Source organism: Gymnoscopelus microlampas (genome assembly GCF_963454915.1).
Source record: "Gymnoscopelus microlampas genome assembly, chromosome: 17".
Taxonomy (NCBI): Eukaryota; Metazoa; Chordata; class Actinopteri; order Myctophiformes; family Myctophidae; genus Gymnoscopelus; species Gymnoscopelus microlampas.
This window is the reverse complement of record NC_139954.1, coordinates 12867026-12888011: the sequence shown is the minus strand read 5'-3', so window position 1 is coordinate 12888011 and position 20986 is coordinate 12867026. Positions and strand designations below refer to the sequence as shown.

The 20986-nt window shown below is 39.2% G+C and overlaps 1 protein-coding gene across 2 annotated transcripts; it reads left to right on the top strand.

The window, feature by feature from the left end:
- The first annotated feature begins 4031 nt into the window (after positions 1 to 4031).
- On the top strand, positions 4032 to 19465 carry LOC311065233 (protein mono-ADP-ribosyltransferase PARP14-like). Of its 2 annotated transcripts, none has more exons than XM_084085461.1 (17): positions 4032 to 4247; positions 5401 to 5510; positions 5965 to 5995; positions 7036 to 7320; positions 8568 to 8792; positions 9255 to 11575; positions 11738 to 11968; positions 12087 to 12308; positions 12567 to 12633; positions 12930 to 13076; positions 14053 to 14115; positions 14632 to 14808; positions 15674 to 15964; positions 16296 to 16910; positions 17336 to 17475; positions 18250 to 18424; positions 19088 to 19465. In XM_084085461.1, exons 1-17 carry the CDS (start codon positions 4067 to 4069, stop codon positions 19369 to 19371), a joined length of 5565 nt encoding a protein of 1854 aa, XP_083941587.1. In that variant the 5' UTR covers positions 4032 to 4066; the 3' UTR covers positions 19372 to 19465. The 2 variants fall into 2 exon arrangements, with proteins under 2 accessions (XP_083941587.1, XP_083941586.1); XM_084085460.1 differs by having other exon boundaries at positions 12921 to 13076.
- Positions 19466 to 20986: the final 1521 nt, after the last annotated feature.

The following is a 20986-nucleotide window of genomic DNA, read 5'->3' as shown; positions in this document are numbered from 1 at the left end:
ATAATTAAGGATACCAACAAATGGTCAAAGGATCAATGTTATGTTAAGATAGAGGAAAACATAGCTTATAGTACACTATAAAATGATAGAAAAAATGGAGATAAATACTAAATAGTAGCCTACTGTATACAAATGAGTAGCCTACTTTTACCTATATTAAAAATATGGTGCCCAGATGTCCCTAGTGCCCACCTGTCTTGTATTCGTTGGGGGTTGCGGTTTTTGGGCTTGTTTCTAAAGTGTAGTTGCTTATTTGGGCTATAATAATGTTGTTTAAATCAGTGGTTCTCAAACATTTTCATGTCAAGGACCCCCACATTAATATGTATTTGTCCACGGACCTGCATCTGAAAATATTTTGTGCCAGGGACCCCCATACAAGATTTGAAAATATTCCAAAATAACCTTTTTTTCCTCTCCAATTTTCTTTTCTTCTTTAAAAAAAATAGCAGATCTACAAGCTCGATGCGTTGTGAGCTTGTAGATCTGCTATTTTCAAATAGCCGTAGTAGCATAGTCCACTTCTTTTGGGCTTGTTTTCATAGACCTGGTTGCTCATTTCTCGTGCAAAGTCTGACAACGCTGGTACTAAGATGAGACGCACCTTTTGTGGCGAATATTTGCTAAGCGCTGATAAAGTGCATTTAGCTTTTTTACTTGCACGATTTATAATACCACTTCACAGACCAGGATCAGGTGGATCAGTGGATGACACCTTGATATCATAAACGCCTGGTTTATAAGCAGTGGTGTAAAGTAACTGTCATGATTTATGACCTTTATCTGCTTGACCCAGTACACATATGGGGTCATCGATTTGTCCGTACGTGGACAAATGTGTCCATGGCAAGACTTGTCCATGTCTGTGGCAAATTGTTGATTAAAACTCTATACTTTGCTTGAGTTTATCATTCATCACAACATTTACTTCAATACATTTAAAATAAGAAAGTTATGCTTTTACTCCAGTACATTATCATTGGACAGTTTGTAACTCAAATAAAATCTGAATATAATTGCCAGTCTCTCATCATCATGATATTGAATTATTCAGTCTGTTCATATTCACATGAGAACAAGACAAGTTGCCTGGTGTCCATTGTTGTGTGGACAATTATAGGGACTTATTAGTTTTTTGATGTTTGATAGAATAAATTATGTTGCACAGGCTTTGATTTTGACACTGACATTCCAGTGTGGGTTCTTGGGGCCTGGCACAGAAGAGTAGTGGAGACAGGCTGGCATGTTGAAAGTATTTCCATAGTCGTATATTCGTAAAGTTTTGTTTGTTGTTCCTGTTCTAATGGAGTGTTTGTTCTTCCATGAAATAATTAGTTGAGAGGTATATCAGTCAGCCCGGGGAACTATTGAGTGGAGAATTCTTTCTTTGGTGTGATGGACAGAATCCACTTAAAACTAAAACATACGACTGTGTTAAAGCTACGAGGGGTTGGATATGGAGAATATTTTCTTTGGTATGATGGACAAAATCCACTCAAAACTCAAACATAGCTGGATGGAGATGAAGAATTCTCCCTTTGATGTGCACTCAAACTGCCCCTTTTGTACTTTTATGTTGATGTGGCCCTGAATATGTAGTGATGTAGCTTTTGTCAAGCTATATATACCCATTGGTGAAAATCAAGGCACAACCTACTTGGAAATAAGCTAGTACGTAGCCCAAAACTAACATGTGAGATCATTCACCTGAAAGAATAGTACTGGGACAAATTATCCAGTGTCTTTATTACTTAAATTACATTTTTAAAAAGTTCAAATCAGATCATAATAAAGTGGAGAGAGAGAGAGAGAGAGAGAGAGAGAGAGAGAGAGAGAGAGAGAGAGAGAGAGAGAGAGAGAGAGAGAGAGAGAGAGAGAGAGAGAGAGAGAGAGAGTACACTTGTAAAGTGAGCTACTTTAACACTTTGACTGAAGTCATTTTCTTATGTGACTAACTTGACTGGCCAAAAAACATCTTTACTTTAACTCAAGTATGGTTTTCAAGAACGTTATGTACCACTGAGACATACTATCATTGTAAAATGTGTAGCATATTGGCATGGGCAGTAGGAGTCCAGTAGTATACATTTAGGGCCAAGCCTATGTGTTTCTGGTAATATTATTGGCAGCTGATTTTGTATGTCTGTGGCAAAAAAATAAGTTTGACGAAAATGTCCTTCTCAACCCGGCATGGTGATGACCCCTGACATATGTGGTGAATCACTCATCTGCTTAAACATAATCGATACCATTGATACGATGACCAGCAACTACTTTATCTGAGTCTGACTGACGTATGTGCACAATGATACGAGATGCATGTTCTATTCTATATTCTGTTCTTGTATTCAGGGCAGGATTAACCCTTCGTGGTGCCCAGTACTACAATGCGTTCTGGTGCCCCTTTTTCCAGCAGGACTTGGCACGAGGGCTGGCAACTACCTGAAATGCAAAGAAGGGACACAGTTCCGGGCATCCCTTATTTCCAAGAAAAATAAGGGTTGTCAAAGCGACCTCAGCAGTGCTGCAGGCTGATCACCTCCCTGCCACACTCCATTGATGCAGTAATGTGTGTAAAAGAAGCCCCCATGCCAAGTATTGAGTGCATCATGAATGAACATACTTTTCACAAGGTTGATATTTTGATATTATAAATAAAACATTTGATTGGTCTTTCAATATTTTGAGATACTGGATGTTTGATTTTCATGAGCCGTATGCCATAATAATTAAAATTAAATGAAAAAAGGCTTGAAATATTTCACTTTGTGTAATTATGTATTATATTTCATTGATGTATAAACACACATAGCATGGTGTGCAACACATTTATGACATGCCCAGAATTTATGACATGCGCTTTACAGCAGATCAAGTGATTTCCAGTAAATGACTCTCGACACAACAAAAAGTGAAAGTATGCAGATGTTACTAACACAGTGTACACAAAGTACTAGATACTCCGGATCAAATATTACTTCTCTCCAAGTAAAAGTACTGGAGTACTTACTTAAAATATTTAGGTATTCAAAAGTAATAGTTTTAGTATCAATGAAGTGCTGGCTTGATTGATGATGCAGTTACTTATTAACTCTAGGAAACCACCTGACTGGCTTTTAGAATGCCTATAAAGAAAATACAGTCGAATCAACAAAACAGCATGGCCATGTTCTGATAAAGCTGTGTGTGTGTGTGTGTGTGTGTGTGTGTGTGTGTGTGTGTGTGTGTGTGTGTGTGTGTGTGTGTGTGTGTGTGTGTGGGTGTAGTGTGCACGTGTGCCTACTGCAGATCATCAGGCCATTTCTCAGAAAAGGTTCCTGCCACAAATGAAAGTGAAAGTATGCAGCTGTCTGCATTGTTACTTGGACTATTACACAACCTCAGTTGAGTCAAAGGTTCAAGATTCATTATCTGGTCGGTCTCCAAGTGAACAACAGACAGACCATGGATCAGGTGGATGACTCATCATGACTGCGTGACACACAAGTTTTGGAAGGATGTATCTCTGTATATTGTTGATAATGTTGACTCTGACTTAGTCTTTACTGGCAAAATGTACTGTTTGGCTTTGATAATAATAGTAATAAGAAGACCAATTAGGTATTCATAATTAATTTCATCATTATTCTATAGCTAAATTTCACCCTCATTCATTGTATTTGAGATTGAAGGCAGTACATTAAAACAATTTATGGCTCAAAAAATAAGAAAGCTGTGAGAACTGTCTTTTTGTGTTCACTCTTTAATGTTTTCTGTTAGTAAATCCCCCTGGCTCTGATGATGTTGTATTGATTACTTCTTTGTTTGTGTATGTTGTTTGTGTTTGTTTTGTAATGTATTGTATTTCATGAGATTATAAATAGAGATTTGTAAAAAAGAAAACAAACTTTGGAACGGGGCGGGCTAATCATAAACGCCTGGTTTATAAGTCGTCGTACGAGGGTGTTGCTCACCGAAAACAGCCAACCTACAAGCTTACACTGTGTTCTATTGATAGGCTATTTTCGGTCCTTTAAAAGTCAAAAGTGAAAGCATTCTTCCCACTCCATTTCTTTGAGCAGCCACCATGGCCGACGACGCATACACGTATGTGTTGCTCGCCGAGTTCGATGACAATAAGATCCCCAAACTGAGAAACAAACTAGTGAAATACTTTCAAAGTCAGAAGCAATCCAACGGTGGAGAGTGTCTGGTAGAATGTGATGAGCTTCATAGAACCGCAGTGCTTCGGTTCCGAACAGAGGAGGGTACGTTTTATTATTATATCTGTTCATATATTTATGGAAATGTTATTTAACTAAGTGGTTCGCAAAGGTTCCCAAACGTTTGAGTTTGAGACCCAAAAGAGATAAGTGCGTTCGGAAATGCGCTCCGGCGCGCACGCGCCTATTTGTTTGTATTGGCCAGTGCGCTCAGTGTTATATTCCCGAACGCACTCGGTCCCCAAGAAACCAAAAGTGAAAATACCCGATCTACAAGCTCACAATGCCACGTGTCGTAAGCTTGTAGATCGGCTATTTTCACTACTTCTTAAACATTTATTTTCTAATTTAGGAAATTTCTTTATATTATTTTTTATTTTATTTATGAAATTCATTTGAAACATGTTTGAATTTGTTTTTAATTCATGAACATTTGTGAACTGTGGACATTTTTTTTAAAGATTTTGAAATAATAATAATTGAAAAAATATTAATGTAAAATAAGGGGACATGTATTTGCGACCCATACAAATGGACCCGCGACGCGACCCAAACTTGGGGCCCGAGCCATTGTTTGGTAGCCTGGGCAGCGTTCCTTTTCGGGTATATGATCCGGTCGGGAGCGGACCGGATCGCGACAAACCGGAAAGACGTCTCACCCCAAAATAGGTCCGTCCTATAAAATCCTTGATGCGGCGTAGTTTAGCTTATTTTTTTTTAATATAAATGTGAGTGTACTTTCCGGAGACTATTTAGCTTCTGTATTATCCGTATTATCCCACGGGGAAATTCTATTCCATTTAAATAGAAATTGGGGAACCAAAACAAAGCGGCACCGCAAAACCGGATCGCGACAATCCGGAAAGAGGATTCTTTTTCTTTCTTTTTCCCCCCAGTAGGCGTGGCCTAGACCGGATCATATGGGTCTTTAGTAACGCAGACCAGGCTTTCCTCCGAGGTGGAAAGACTGGTTATGCGATTGCGAGGTTAATTGTTCGGTAGCCTGGTAAACCCTACCTCCGGAAATCTCATTTCCGGAAATGAGATTTCCGGAGGGAGGGTTTACCAGGCTAATTGTTTGGGGAAACACTGATTTAACTAACATATGACGCGTTGACATAGTAGATCTATAATTCCTTAGTAGATCTATTATTAGTAGATCTATTATTATTGAAATACAGTGTATTTTTCTTTACAGTCAGACAAAAAGTTCTAGGGAAAGAGGCACATGAAATCCGTTTGGATCATGGTGTGCTGAAGATAACTGTCCGTATACCTGGTGATGAGAGTTCAACTTCACCAAAACAGGTTAGTGACTATTATTGGCTAAACAACAACAAAATGGTACAAACTTCAGTGACTGATGCAGCGATGGTGAACGTTTAAATGTGTTACACTGGCATTCGTGGCGTACCGAATTATGTGACTCAAGTAGGGTACTTTAGGCAAAGGCAAGTGACCTGGCGAGTGTTGGTTGGTTTGGTTTGAAGTCGATTCTTCTTATAGTAATACTGCGAATGTCCAAATCACATAATGTGATGGCAGTTTTGTATAAAGTTAACTAATACAACTACAGACTGTCTGGAACATGCCGAGAGTGCAGAACAACGACCCCTGGAGTCACGCAATTCGGTAGGTTATTAATGTCGGTGCATCCCGTCAGTGGATAGTGTGGTGAGAGGCAGTTTAAAAAACGCCACACAAAATTGGTAATCAAACAAAACAAATAACCAATGACGAAAGTTTTCTTTTTGCCTTTTAGAAAGTACCTGCTGATGGCACTAACAAGACATGTAAGTAGCCATTTATAAAAAAAAAGGGCTGCCAACATTGGACTGTAAAGTTTCAATCACAAGTTAACTGTTTGGCTGAACATCCAATAGGCATACCTACTGCTACTACATACATGTCATGTTGTTTTAGTCTGTTTGGTGGAGAGTCCCCTAAGGGGAGATGCCCCATGTGCTTCTGACCAGCTCAGACACTGGAGTGACAGCATAACGTTTGAGCAGCGCACTAGCCTGTGTAATTAAATACCTGGAAGCACCTGTGTATGATTCCAATAGTATAAACATTTTAAATGGCTTTCATATACTCATAACATGTTCTTAATAAAAGAAAAATGGAAACTAGACATGTACTTGTTCTTTTTGTAATAATTCGTTTTTCTATCTTTTTCTTCTTCTATGCAGTTTTTGTGTTTTTATTTCTTTATTGCACTGCTGGTCCCCTTGTAAGCTTTTATTATTTTGTATTGTCCTTATTGAACTTTAAATGTATGCTATTTAATGACCCCTTCCATCAAGGAAAGGTTTACAAGATCAGATTAAACATAAAGGCATAAAAATAAAGGCATAAAATAATAAAAGTCCAATTAGTAGGCTACAATTATAGTAGGCTATACCTTTCTACGTGGCCACTTTATTTTTACTTGTACACTATCAGTAATAAACTCACTCATCAGGAGTATTGTGTGTAAGAGCCATAACCTGTTCCTGTTCAGCCCCCGCCTGAACATAATGTGAGGTTCCCCAAAACCCTCTGAACAGAATTTATGGGGGTCCCACACACAAATATATTACTAAATACACTAAATGTATTCACTAAAATGTTGCCAAGATGTTGCAGTGTCCCCATGAATACTTAATAACACCCTGATTGAAGTATCAAAACCCCCTTTCTCTTTAAATCTCAGTGTGGCACACACTGTGTGCACCTTTCATTATTAAGGGAAACCTAACTGGACAGGTTATTTCAGTTTAGATTTCCTTTTCTTTCTGATAATATATTTCTTGAAGATCATCTAATACTGTGATAAATGTTTCAATAACAGCTGATGCTGCCGTACAGAAGAAACAAATACACGAAGGCCGGCCCATTCCTGTTGCTGATCAGTCACAGGCAGACAGCAGAGATGACCAGAGAGACGATGAAGAAGAGCTGTGCTCCACTTCTGCTGTCATAGGCAATATTCCCCAGGAAGTGGATCAGGAGGTTTTAGAGATGCTGGTAGAGAACATCTTAAAGCATTCAGAGTCCTCTGCTACATCCCAAAACTTCAGTTTGGAGATCCTGCCCGACAAATCATCTGCTGTGGTGACTTTCCAGAGTGGAAAAGGTAGTTATTATTTAGTCGTTATGATCATTTATTTATCAAGAACAAATTCAAAACACAGTGAAAACTGACAGACATTACAAAACGTATAAGTTATAGAGTAGTAGTACTGAAGTCCTGACGTCACTTGTTCATCCCCTGGTTCGTAAAGTAATTTCGCTATGGAGAATAACATTGGGTCATCATAGAATCGTCTCGTATAAGAATTGGGGTCCAAAAATAAACAAACTGTCTCGGCGATATTGTCAGGGAGGAGGCTCTGTATCATTTATGATAGTCAGTCACTCATATTTGATACAGTCTGTTTCTGGCGAAAATTTTCTCACCGTCAGTTGATGCTTCATATCCATATGAGTAAAACCGCCGGGGTCATTCACTTCTATGGGAATTCAGAGCGGGGTGGGGAAACCGCGAACCAGGTAGGATGTGTAAATTACGTCAGACTTCGGTGCTCTATAACGTGACCTTTAAAGACACAGAGGCGTAATTTGCCATCTTTTATGTTTATTAGTCATCTAGCATCGAGCAACAAGCATATACAGAAATTGTTGTAGACCAGGATTTCTCAAAGTGGGTGCCATGACGCCAGTCCAGGGGTGCTGCAGAATAATTTGACAATATTTGGAATTTAAAAATATAAATTATAAAATTATTATCAGTTTAAGTGTCAAGTACAACGTTACATTTAATCAGTTCTAACCAAAATGGATAATCTCTCAACACATCTCGGAGGAAATCATATACGTATCCCTGAACATATGCTTTCAACTATCTGCAAATTACTGTATTTTCCTTTTGGGTGGTTTTGGTCACCATAATAATAATACCAATAATCATTATAATGATACAAATATGTATAGTAGAGCCTATCATGCTAAATGTAAAACAGGAAGATTTTGTGCCTTCAACTTTTCTTCCTGTGATTAAATCATTATTATTACAATTATTATGAAGTAGGAAATAGGCCTATGGCATGGACTTAAAGTAATTGAAGTTATAGTAATTCATTGTCATTGTATCACTGTTTACATTTTCCAATTTATTTTTCCCTCCAACCATTTATTCTTTCTGAGATACACTTTCCACTGTTACATGAACGTTCTTAAAGTATAACTTTAATGCTTTGTATGGACCTTGTGGTCCGTTTAATAAATGGATGCATAAATGATGTCCAAATGGATTATCAAAACTCTTTTGCTGTTAGTAATTGTATTTTACTTGTGGTCTTATTTTCCATTCCTAACTGACAGAAAACACAGATTTCATTACAAACTGCCCCGGAAACAAGATGTTCAAGAAGAAAGCACTATCTGTCTGTCCTCTTGAAGTCACAGCCAAAGTCATAACTGAAGACATACCAGGTGTTAAGTCTGACCTCCTCATCCTTTGTTGTGAGAGGGAAGGCGTGGAAGTGGAAAATGTCGCACTTAATGAAGAGGAACAGTGTGCCATCATCACCTTAAATAACCCCAAAGGTATATATATATAGTATACTAATATTACACAGCTATACATTTATACATTTTAATTAAATTAGTAAAATCACAGTTAGAAGCTCCTAAAGGCCATACTGCCCTTACATCCATGGAAATTGGCCTAAAGTAAGGGTGATGTTAGGCTAAAAGCCATGGTGTTACCAGAATCAGTAGGGTTCTTGCTAAGAGCATTACATTTTATAGAAATCAGTCATTACATTTTGAGATATTATTTGTGCTATTGTAAATTCAAACCTAAGGGTGATGATACAACACAGGCCATTGGGGCACCCAAATCAGTAGGGACCATCCTCATCTTTTATGCGCTTTTCTCTTACATAATGCAAAGGACAAAAAGTTACATTTCCCCCCAAATCCATTGTAGATGGTTTTATATGAATTTTAGTTAATGATCATATGTAATGCACATGGTACTAAAATGATTGATCTTTTTTTTTGTAGCTGTTTCCAAATTAATTGAGAAGAAGCTCCGCATTAAACAGCAACTGGTCAAAGTCTTTCCATTTTATGATTCTTTGGGCACGGCACTTTATGGCAAAGATAGACCCACACTGAAACTCCCTGCTGCCTTCAGTGAGAGCATTGATCAATCCATATGGACATACCTTAACAACCACAAGGCTGCAGAGACCTTCCACAGTGATCTGGCGAAGCACTTTTGCAAAGCAGACCTCGAAGATCAATCATCTGTACGTTTAAGGCCTCTACCGTCACTACTGCAGCAAAAGGACGTCAAAGCCAAAGACATCACAGAGTGGGCACATGCAGCAAAGATGGCCTTTGAACAAGCTTTGTCCAGGTTTAAATCTCTGAAGCTTCAGATTCAGCTAATGGCATGGGAAGAGTCTGAAGGGAAGATTAGAGAGGCAGTGTTGAATGAGGCTGTAGTAGTAGTCCCTGATAAAGACAGTGGCGTCTTAGCAGTGGTTGGCCTTTTGGATGATGTAAACAGACTGGAACAGACTCTTAATGAGATACTGGACAGTACTGCTAAAATAATTCAGAGAGCAAAATCCAGCATAACTGAGAATATCAAATTGACACCATCTATTTTCAATATCCTCTCTCAAGATGGCCTTCAGGATAAGCTGTTAGATCAATATCCAGAGCTAAAAATAAGCTACAACGGGGAGAGCCAGGAGTTGTCATTTTATGGTTTAAACGATGAGATTTTGGCCGCGCACACAAGGGTAAGAAAAGAAAACCTAGCATTAAAACGAAAGGCGTTAGAGTTAGATCAGTTTGTGCTTGAGTTTTTGAAGGGCGAAGATCAAGAAAACCTTACAAGCTCACTTTTCACACCAAACGGAAAAATCTATGCAGCACTTGAGCTAAGTGCAAAGACAGTGAATCTCCTTGCTGTTTCAGACAGTAATCTGAGTGAAGCTGAGGATCATCTGAAAATGGTCCTGGTATCCCAGTGCATCACGGTTGAGGACATTAATGTTCTTGAGATGCCTCAGTGGCAGGCACTAGTCACTCGTTTGGAAAGTAACACCAACAGCTCATCCAGGAAAATCCAGATTCAGACAGCTGGCTCTCACTCACCTCAGGTAGTAACAGTGTCAGGCTACAAGGACAGTGTATTACCAGTTCACAGTGAACTTCAAGATTTCTTACACCAGAATGCTGAAGTTGAAGAAACTGTTGCAGTGAAGCCTGACATCATCGCCAGATATATTAAAGAACATGGCAAAAAGGATTGGTCAGAGCAAGTGAAAGGCAAGGTAGTTGTTTCTTTCAGGAACAAAGCCATCTCCCTAAGTGGTTCCCGATGTAATGTGTCAGATTGCAAGCCCATCATTGAAGACTTGGTCTCTTCACTATGCTTTGATACTTTAACAGTCTCTGAGCCAGGAGTGAAGAAGTTCTTCCAGGAGAAAGAAGCTATGTATGTTGCATCAGTCAAGAATGATACAGGTTGCTTGGTCCAGATGGTAGATGGGGCAGATGATGGACAGGACCTCAGCCCTGGACAAGTACCAAACCCCACATACCAGGTTGAGACCACTGATGGAGTAGAAATTGCTGTTTGTAAGGCTGATATGTGCAGTTACCCAGTAAGTGCAGTCATAAATTCATCTAATCAGGATTTGAAACATATAGGAGGTCTTTCAGGAGCGCTGTTGGATGCTGCTGGCCCTCAGTTGCAGGATGAATGTGACAGGCTAATTACCCAGAAGGGACAGCTCAAACCTGGAGATTGTGTCATGACTGGTGCCGGAGGAAGACTGATGTGCAAAAATATCATCCACACAGTGGGGCCTGGATTCGACCAAGCTTACCGTGATAAGGCTGTGGGACAGTTGAGAAGAGCCATTAAAAAGAGTCTGGAACTTGCTGAAGAGCGTGGGTGTATCTCTGTGGCATTGCCTGCTATCAGTGTAAACTCAGGATTTCCCCTCAACTTGTGCGCAGACACAATTGTCAAAGCCGTGAAAGACTATTGTCAAGACACGTACGGTGACAACACCCTGAAGAAAATTCATTTGGTGAACAAAGATGACAACACTGTTCAGGCTATGGAGACAGCTGTCAGGAAGGAGTTTGGAAACCACGGTGTTAGTCATTCTCAACAGAAGCATGCTAGCACACCTACCAAGACTCTAGGTGCTCTTAGTCATTCTCAACAGAAGCCTCCTAGCACACCCACTAAGACTGCAGGTGTTCTACGCGTTCAGAGCACGAGTAACTCAGATCAAGTTGTGACTAATGAGGGGCTGACCATCATGTTGACTAAAGGGAATATCCAGGATGCTACGGTAATCAATTTTCTTTGTTATTTCCCTGCTAGTTTGGATTGGTGTAGATTAGTCTTTTAATAGCATTTGGCACTGTCATCTGAGTTTTTAGAGGTGAACTAAAAATATAATTCTTAACACTATGTTGTCCATGAAACTGAAAATACTTTCCTTACATGTTAGACTGACGTGATCGTGAACACTATTGGTAAAGAACTTGATCTGGATCAAGGAGCAGTCTCAAAAGCCATTCTTGGTGCAGCTGGACACAATCTTCAGACACTGGTACATGCACAGAAATCCAGTGGAAAGTTTGGTGATGTCATTGTTACTGATGGCTGCAACCTGAAGTGCAACAAAGTCTTCCATGCTGTTGCACCTCAGTGGGACAATGGGCATGGCACTGCTGAGAAGGTAAAGTATGCAACTTACCTTCTTTATTTTACTTAATTTTATCTGTCTGTCTGTCTGACAATGTTCAGCTTTGTTCTTAGAAAAAAAACGAATTGCTTCTACATGGTATGTCTTACAGATGCTGAAAGGGATTTTGAAGGATTGCTTGAGCCAGACTGAGAGCAGCGGTCTGACCTCAATAACCTTCCCAGCCATTGGCACGGGGAACCTAGGTTTCCCTAAAGATCTTGTTGCTTCTCTACTGCTGAATGAAGTCATGAAGTTTAGCAGTCGCAAACAGCCAAAAGACCTGAAGACAATAGTGATCATCCTTCATCCGAGTGATGCATCCACAATCCAGGTAAACAAAACAATTGCATGAATTGTTTTTTATGAGAAGTCAAGAATGGTGTAGTTAAGAGGCTTTGATTGGTAGATTAGTCAATTTTTAGCCGATGCTTTTAGTTACCAAAACAAAACTTGGCTGCATGAAAAACCCTGATGGGTTGAAACCTATGTGGTGCTAATAATGTATGTATATATATATATATATACATACACCTTTGTGTTATTGTGAGCTGCTGATAATGACTGGTATCTCTCTGCTTGCTCTCCCCAGGCGTTCTATGATGAATTGAAGAGACTCACCCATTCAGGTAGTTCACAGCCAACTACACATAGTACAGGTAGGCTGCAAGACATGGTTTGAATGATTGTCGGCAAGAATTGAAAATTCACTAATGGATACTATTAATATTATGTATTTTAAGAAAGGAAATGCGCATAGACCAGCAACATTGTTTCAAAAGTAACTATCTGTGTTATTGAAAATTTGACTTGCCAAACATTCTTCCCAAAATGCATAAATACGTAGCACTTTGGAATAAATCAAATAGTTTGTGTGCCTCATGAATCAAAAATGTTGTTTGGTGAGTGTTTGCTCTGCTGTTTATCATTTTTTTTGTTTGTTTACTCATGCAAGGTCCCTTTTCCAAAATCATCTCAAGCTCAGGAATGCTTGAGACCAAAATAGGAAGTGTGGACATACAGGTTGTCACAGGAGACATAACTAAGGAGACGACTGATGTTATCGTCAACTCTTCTAATGAAAGTTTCTCTCTGAAGTCAGGTAAATCACAAATTAGCTTAGAGAGAGGGCACGATGAAAAGTATCTCTGGAATATCAATTTATTCTCGTAAAACATGGGTCTTCAACAGTGGATCCGAGACCACTTTACCAGAGTTACAACAGAAGGGGTACCAAATGTCTTTGTTTTATTTTGTTTTCTTCACATGAACTTGAATCCAGCATATTATCAGCAAAGATAATGTGTAAGCAAACAAACATAAACAAAAAAAATATACAACCAAGGGCGCCGAAACCGTGGGTGCCCGGGGGCTAAAGCACCCACTGTGGGTGAGGAGCACCCACTGGGTGCTGGTCAAAAAATAAAAAATAAAAAAAGTTTTTTTTTAAAATTATTTTTCAAAATCAGATCGCCTGGTTCAGATCGCCACTGAACAACCGAATTAACCGAAATAAAGTTACAAAATCCCCCCAAAAAAGTCAATTAACCGACCAAAACCCGCAAGAAGCGCGTGCGCGAACGGGGCGCACATGTGCGCCTTGTTGGGCACCCGCTAGAGCTTATAAATATCGGCGCCCCTGTATACAACACTGATGAAAGTGCTGTCAAATGAATCCATCAAAGCTGCAGCATCACCTTGGAGACAACCCTTGGTCACTTAAAAGGAAAACTTAGTCTCAAATTTCTCAACAGACATTGTCGAGACGATCAGCTAAATGTGGTGAGCTAGCTTTGAAAACCTCTTCAAGTTTCACGGAAGGCCTTCTCAAAAGCTTTTGTGATGGATTGGACTCTCAACAGCTATTTACCCTTGAGTGAGCCCCTAACACCTAAATTTACTGGGTAACTCTAGGTTATGTATTTTTAACTATAGGGCTGTGTACTAAGTAAGCAAGTAAGGTATTGCAGGAAGAAAGAAAGTGCACAGTTATAGTACTGCAACATACCATAGGAAAATAATAATTATTCATTCCTGTTATTCCTTTCTTTGTTGTATTCTGTCTTTCACTACTCCAGGAGTGTCCAAGGCCATTCTGGAGGCCGCTGGTCAGAATGTTGAAGACGAATGCAAAGAGCTTGGTAAGAACCTTTTTATTTTATATTTTAACCACGTTATCCCTAGCGTCCTTATTCTGGGGGCGAACATTTGGCGAAAATAGCAGATCTACAGGCTCTCAACGGATCGTGCAGCATTGCATTGTGAGCTCATAGATTGGCTATTATCTGCAAAATGATTTGGCGAAGAGGGAAATACTGGTGCACCTAGTATAGTGCACTTGGGAACCACAGTCTAAGTATATATGGTTTAAGTCATTTAGCTGACAATCTTATTTGTGGCTTATTTGCCACAATCATTAAGTATAGCAGTAGAAAAGGTTTAAATTGACAGATCAACATTACAAGCAGTCATTAATAAGAAGTATAAAGGTTATGTACAACTACTGTAATGTATGCCTGTGTCATCAGAATTTTATTGTATGAAAGAGACATGGTATTTATTGCATACAGTATAATCATTCTGAAAGTTCAAAGTGCACATAAAGTAACCATTATGATGTTTTCATTCTTAAGTAAAAACATTGTCCCTATATTCAGGTGCTCAAGGAAAGCAAGGCATGATAATGACCCAGCCAGGTCATTTAAAATGCAAGATGATCCTCCATCTGGTCGTACAGTCGGCCCCTGTGAAGATCAACAAGGCTGTGAAAGATGCTCTTCAGATGTGTATGAAAAACTCCTACACCTCCATTTCCTTTCCTGCTCTTGGTACAGGTGAGACATAACTGTAGAATATGGAATACATGGGGGAAAAGTGTCCATGGTCTGGTGTAACTTAGTGTGTAAAGCATGGCATTATCACTGCCAAGGGTAGGGATTTGGTCCCGGTGAGGCACAGTCATGCTAAAGATGTATGGACTTCTGGTAATGTAGAGTGATTTGTGTTGACATCTGATGCATTTTTAGTCCCGCTTGTGGCAGTTCTGTAAAGACCTGGGCACACCAGCATATTATATAATATAATATCAGATTGATATTTCACTCTGAATTCAGGTCATTTCAACAAAATAGTTGTGATCTCTTCCTTCGCTTTCAGAGAACTATGAATGATCCCATAGAGTTCAATTGTTGTGAATTTTGACATGTGTGTTCTCAACATTGACCAATAACAACACTGTCTGACTCTGTTAGCCTTGGAGAGGGTTGAGGCAGGAGCATTGGGGAGGAAGCTGACCTATCATTTTAGCTTTTATCGCATAATAAATTAACATTGTTTTAACATGTATTCTGCTTATAAGTAACACTAAAGCTCCTTACACACCGGGGGTGTTTTTTTCATGCGAATAATACGTTCTTTTTAAAAACCTTATAAAGTCAATGCAAGCTTCCACGGAGCGAAAAAGCGTCTTTTAATTATTCGGAACGAGTCCGAATTTTGCGTACATATTCGCATAATCGCCTGTGTGTAATGACCTTAACAGTTTACATTTACGTATCAGGCCCATCAGAAATCTCATTGAACTAAAGTTTTTTTGTTTTGTTTTGGTTGAACCCACAAGGGAGATGCTTTGATATTTTCTGTGTAGGAATTTTGCTGTTTTCCTTGTAACAACGCCCAATATGTGTTGTGCGGTTTTAGGCCAAGGCAACATACAGGCAACTGAGGTGGCAGATGCTATGTTGGACGCAGTGGTGGATGTGTTGAGTCAGAGCAGTCAGAACTCTCTGAAGACTATCAGGATAGTTATCTTTCAGTCACAAATGCTGAAAGAATTCCACAGCAGTATGCAGAAGAAAGAAGGCACAGACCAGAAGGACAAAGGTACACACCAGAAGGACAAAGGTGCAGACCAGAAGAACAAAGGCACACACCAGAAGGACAAAGGGTCTTCATCCTGGAGCTGGAGCAACATTTCCTCCGTAGTAAAAGGTAGTTGACAGCTTTTCTCAAGCCTGTCATTAGAGATGCTCGTTGCTTAAACAAGGATCTGTTTGAATTTTCAAAACCTCTTGACCTGGTTCCTGACGCTATGGTAATTGTAATTTGGTTAGAATTCCATGGGGTTTCTAACTTGCAGGCCATACTTTTGATACTGCTGGAGCTAAATATGCATTAAGTATTTTGTGCTAATCTGTTAAGGTTTTACATAAAAGGTCACAATTCTGTTCTCCGGTGTCTAACAATTTGTATGTATTTTAGATACATTTTCTGACCGTGTTAAATAATGTGCTTATCTGACATTCTGAACTAATTCCTCCAGCACTCTTCGTGGGAGGAAGTGCTAGCAGCCCACAGAAAGAAGAAGACTTTGTCATTGAAGAAATGGAAGTGGACCGTGTTTGCTTCCACATCTGTGGAGAGTCGCGGGCCAAAGTTCACTCAGCCAAACAGTGTATCAGTGACCTGATATCCAAGGAGCAAGTCGTTCACCCCATTGAGGACAATGTAGTCCTCAGCTTCTCTGACGCAGACCATCAGCGCATCATCACCATGCAGTCTACAATGGCCGTGGGGATAAAGATAGAACGCAAGAAGGGCGAAGCCTCTCTCACCATCAAGGGACGCAGCAATGATGTGGTAAAAGCCACTGGTGAGATCCAGAATATGATGAAGAGAGCCAGAGAAAAGGAGGCTTTTAGGAGAAATGTAGAATTGGCTGCCGAAAAGGCAGACTGGCAGTACAAGGCTCAGGGGCTTCAGTTCCAGAGCTTCGACCCCACCGCCAACTACTACCTTGAGCAGGCACTGAATGATGATCAGCCTATTGTAGAAATCACTGTCCTGGGTGAAATGTACTTTATCACACTGCCAAATGGACCTGCAAGAGATAAGCAAGGCACAAGTCTGGAAATCAAGCGCATTGACAAACTGAATGGTAAGTTGTGTAAGAAAATGTAACTACTAGTATTTTTGGTATGCAGTATTTAATTAGATCTGTTATGTAGAGAGCCAGTGTTGAACTATATCCAAACCAGATCTATGTAGGTCATATCATACTTTAAGTTTGATCTTAGAGTTTGTTCGAGTTTGAATCGACTTGAGCACCATCTCAGTGTGGTTTGCCACAAGGTCCTGTACAATGCAGTGTGTTCCAGGAAGCTCAGACAATAACAGGAACATGTTTCAAAGTAAATGTGTGGATTGCAAGTTATGTATAGGTTAACCCTGTCTAATTTCCTGGTGTGGCAAACCCCACAATCTGGTAACCCCAGTTGATTAAAACTAATGAGTTGCTTGCAATAACTAAATGGCCTGATTGACCTCTGTAATGAGTTTTAATGCTTTGAACTCTACATACAGATGCTAACAATATGCCTCAGAACTGGGATGTCATGACAGCCAACACCCCATGCCAAACCTTCACCGTCCAGCCTGGAATCCAAGAGCACAATGAAGTCCTGAGTCTGTTCAGTACCTCATGTAACCAAACGGTTATTAAGGTAGTAAATTTGTTTATATGTACTGTAACCCTAGCTTGCTATGTAACAACTCCCTTAGGCTGGTTAAAGACATTTTCAGTAAAACGTTTGCAAAATACTGTATGCTATTTGTATCTATTCACTCAAGTCAAGAGCCATGTTTTAATGCAATCATTATGCAGACTGCAGAATAGCATCTGTAATACTAGTGTACCAATGCTACTGAAAATGTCCCAGATTCACCTCAATGATCAAGATAGGTGTCATACACATTCACACAAGCATTGAGAACGATAAATGGCGAGAGAGAGATTAAAGTAAAATGTCTGTAGCAATGCTTCTCAGTGTGATTGTTGCCTGCCTTTCCCCATACTATACTGTAGCTTTGCTTTACACAAATGAAAATATAATTCTATATATGCACAGATTGTAAAAAGCAGCCTGCACCTCGTGGGCAAATATGCACTGTGGCACAGGCTAATTAGCTCTAGGTAATAAGGGAGATAAGCATTGAAAAGGAGCCAGTAAAACATATAACAATCTCTGTACTTTGTCTATATATAAATTATGAACTGTAATGTCCATACATTACAATGGCAATCACTTGAAGTAAGGACGCATGTCATGCTCATATCTGAGTCTACAGGCAGCTAACAAACAAACGCAGAGATATAACCCAGAGTAACCCAATCAATTGTAGACCGTCCCGCTTGGTGGCTTGGCAATAACAGTCATTGAAATATTATTTAACCAGACACAGAAGAGGAACAACCAAGTCTTTTTATTCTCCCCCAGATTGAGAGGATACAGAACCCAACCTTGTGGAAGAGCATCCAACTCAAGAAGCAGGACATGGATCAGAGAAACGGCCAAAATAACAACGAGAGACGCCTCTTCCATGGCACCTGCCCAACCACTATTGACAAAATCAACAATGGAGGCTTCAACAGGAGTTATGCTGGGAAGAATGGTGAGAGTTAAACCCTGTGAAATGAGTAGAATAGTGTGCACATTGTCATGGAATTATGGACCAATACGTAATTGATGAGGCAATAGGAGTCAAGACAATATTCTAGGTGGTGATGGTATGCTTTAATGTGCATGATATCATGTGGATAAGTACGTTAGACACACAGTATGACACAGATCGGTGGTACGGCAGTTCTGCCAACGAGCACAGGGCTCAGACCATAGCTATACTAGCTGCTCCAAGTACAAGCTGAACCATAACAGACAGTCTTTAACAAAAACAATAGCTATCAGGCCTAGCGAGACTTCTTGGCTCCTACAGCCTATCAAATATCATGTCATATAATGTATTATATAAGTGATGGTAAAATATAAAGGTTAGATCTAAACAACCATAAAACAATATATAGTATAATGTATAATTCTTCCTCAACGTCCAACCCAAATTTAGTACAGGTGCAGGGTAAAATAGTTCATGCCATTTACTCTCATTTCGCTCTGGATAAGAACATCCGCTATATATCTACATTGGAAGTCGTTCAGTTGGAAAGGAAGGCTAAATTCAGAACACATACTGTAACTGTTCTTGTGTAAACAATTGTCTTCATGGCCTTTTTGCCATGAAGATACCATGGCTAAACTTTCTTCTTCTCTCTATTTTTAGCTGCCTATTTTGGCAATGGAACCTACTTTGCCGTAAGAGCCGATTATTCCGCCCAGGACACTTATTCCAAGCCGGATCCTCAGGGCCAGAAGTTTATGTATCTCTGTCGAGTCTTGACTGGAGACTTCACTCTGGGGAAGCAGGACATGATCGTGGCACCAGCCAAGAGCTCCAACTCCTCTGTGTTTTATGACAGTGTCGTGGACAACACGCAAACCCCAACCATGTTTGTCATCTTCCACGACTCTATGGCTTACCCTGAATACTTAATTACATTTAAGTAAAGCACGTAGAGAGGGCATGGAAATAAGGTGCCGTAAAAAAAATCCTAGCTTACTAATTAATACCATAATGTTTAATAACCATTAGTGATTCTTTTTTTTAAAAGTTTTTTTTATTGCCATTCATATTCTTTGACAGGCACTTTATATCATATATGATTTTTTCAAATAATACACTAAAGAACAAACAACAGCAACACACAGAAAAAGTTACATTAAAGAAACAAAAATAATATAATTAAATAAGTAAATAGACAGACATTTATAAAAATTAAAAAACTCAACATTTGCCGTGAGAGTGGGGTCCATTTAACCCCTTCCATCGGAGATAAAAGCTTCTAGTTATAGAGACCCTACACAACTCTGCCTACATCCTCTGTGTCCAAATATTCATCCACTGATAACCATCTCTTTTTAATATTAGGAAGCTTTAATTGTAACTGGGCTGTCATATGTTCCATCTTGTATATCTGCTTAACCTTTTGTATTACACTGGTCGATTGTAGGAGGGCTAGGCTTCATCCAATTAATAGTTGTAATTTTTATTGCAACCATCATCAGGACATGCATTATATAGCAATGGTCATTATAATATCCAATACAATCGACTGTGGATCCATGAGAATATCCATTTTGAAGATTTTGTCCAGTTCTACCATTAGTGAATCTAAGGATCAACCGATGTTTAATGGTAATTTTGGGCTACATTTATTTGACATGTTAAGAGCTGTTGATCATGTGCCCTTCATTAATCGTTCTAGTTAAAATATAATTGTATACTGCACATTTATTCATGGTGCTGAAGTTTTGAATATGGCAAGGGCTGATGTTCATATCCTGTCTACTGTATACTGTACTGTATGTTTCCCCAGATTCTTCTGTAGTCTTCAAGCATAGATAGTACATTCCAGATAACACTGAACACTTTTATCAGACTATAACAACAGCATGATACAAAACTGGGATTATATAATGGATAATGTTAAACTAATGGAAAGTATCAGAAGTCAAATTTCTATTCAGTGAAACACAATCAGACAACTGTATATCTATTTTTTCATTGTTCACAAATGACACTAACTAGCATGAAACAAGTGTCTAATGTGTTATTTGAACTGTGGACTATTATGAATCCATGTACCTTTCTTATTATGCCACCGTTCCTGATGAATCTCTAAAAGCTTGTGTAAAAGTATGGTGCAATGTTGCTGGAATGTATAGCAGGTGTTACATTTTTCTCAAGGACCTAATGTATAAGTAGATCAATGTACATTTAATAACACCATCATATGAGGAATTAAGGATTGACAATTACATTTCAAATGCTGTGTTACATACTAATTTGATTGCATTATAAATCATTAAAATCAACTCCCAAGTCAATTAGATAGACAGTTAGACTTTTGATTGATCCCACAAGAGAAATTCAATTTCATGTGTCTGGAATTTCCACTCTGATACACACTGGAAACATGCAGTGCAGTTAATAATTTGTACTATTTATCTTTGGGACCACATTATGTCGTGCTATGGAAATTAACTACACCGTACATTCAATGAGGATCTATTTTTGGATTATTCATTTCTAATCAACAGAGCAAAAATTGGACTAGTTCAT

Coding starts and splice junctions, on each gene's coding strand:
- LOC311065233 (XM_084085460.1), top strand. CDS start 4,067: ATGGCCGACGACGCATACACGTATGTGTTGCTCGCCGAGTTCGATGAC. Junction 11,576..11,737: donor GGAATATCCAGGATGCTACG/GTAATCAATTTT, acceptor CTTACATGTTAG/ACTGACGTGATCGTGAACAC. Junction 17,476..18,249: donor GTAACCAAACGGTTATTAAG/GTAGTAAATTTG, acceptor ATTCTCCCCCAG/ATTGAGAGGATACAGAACCC.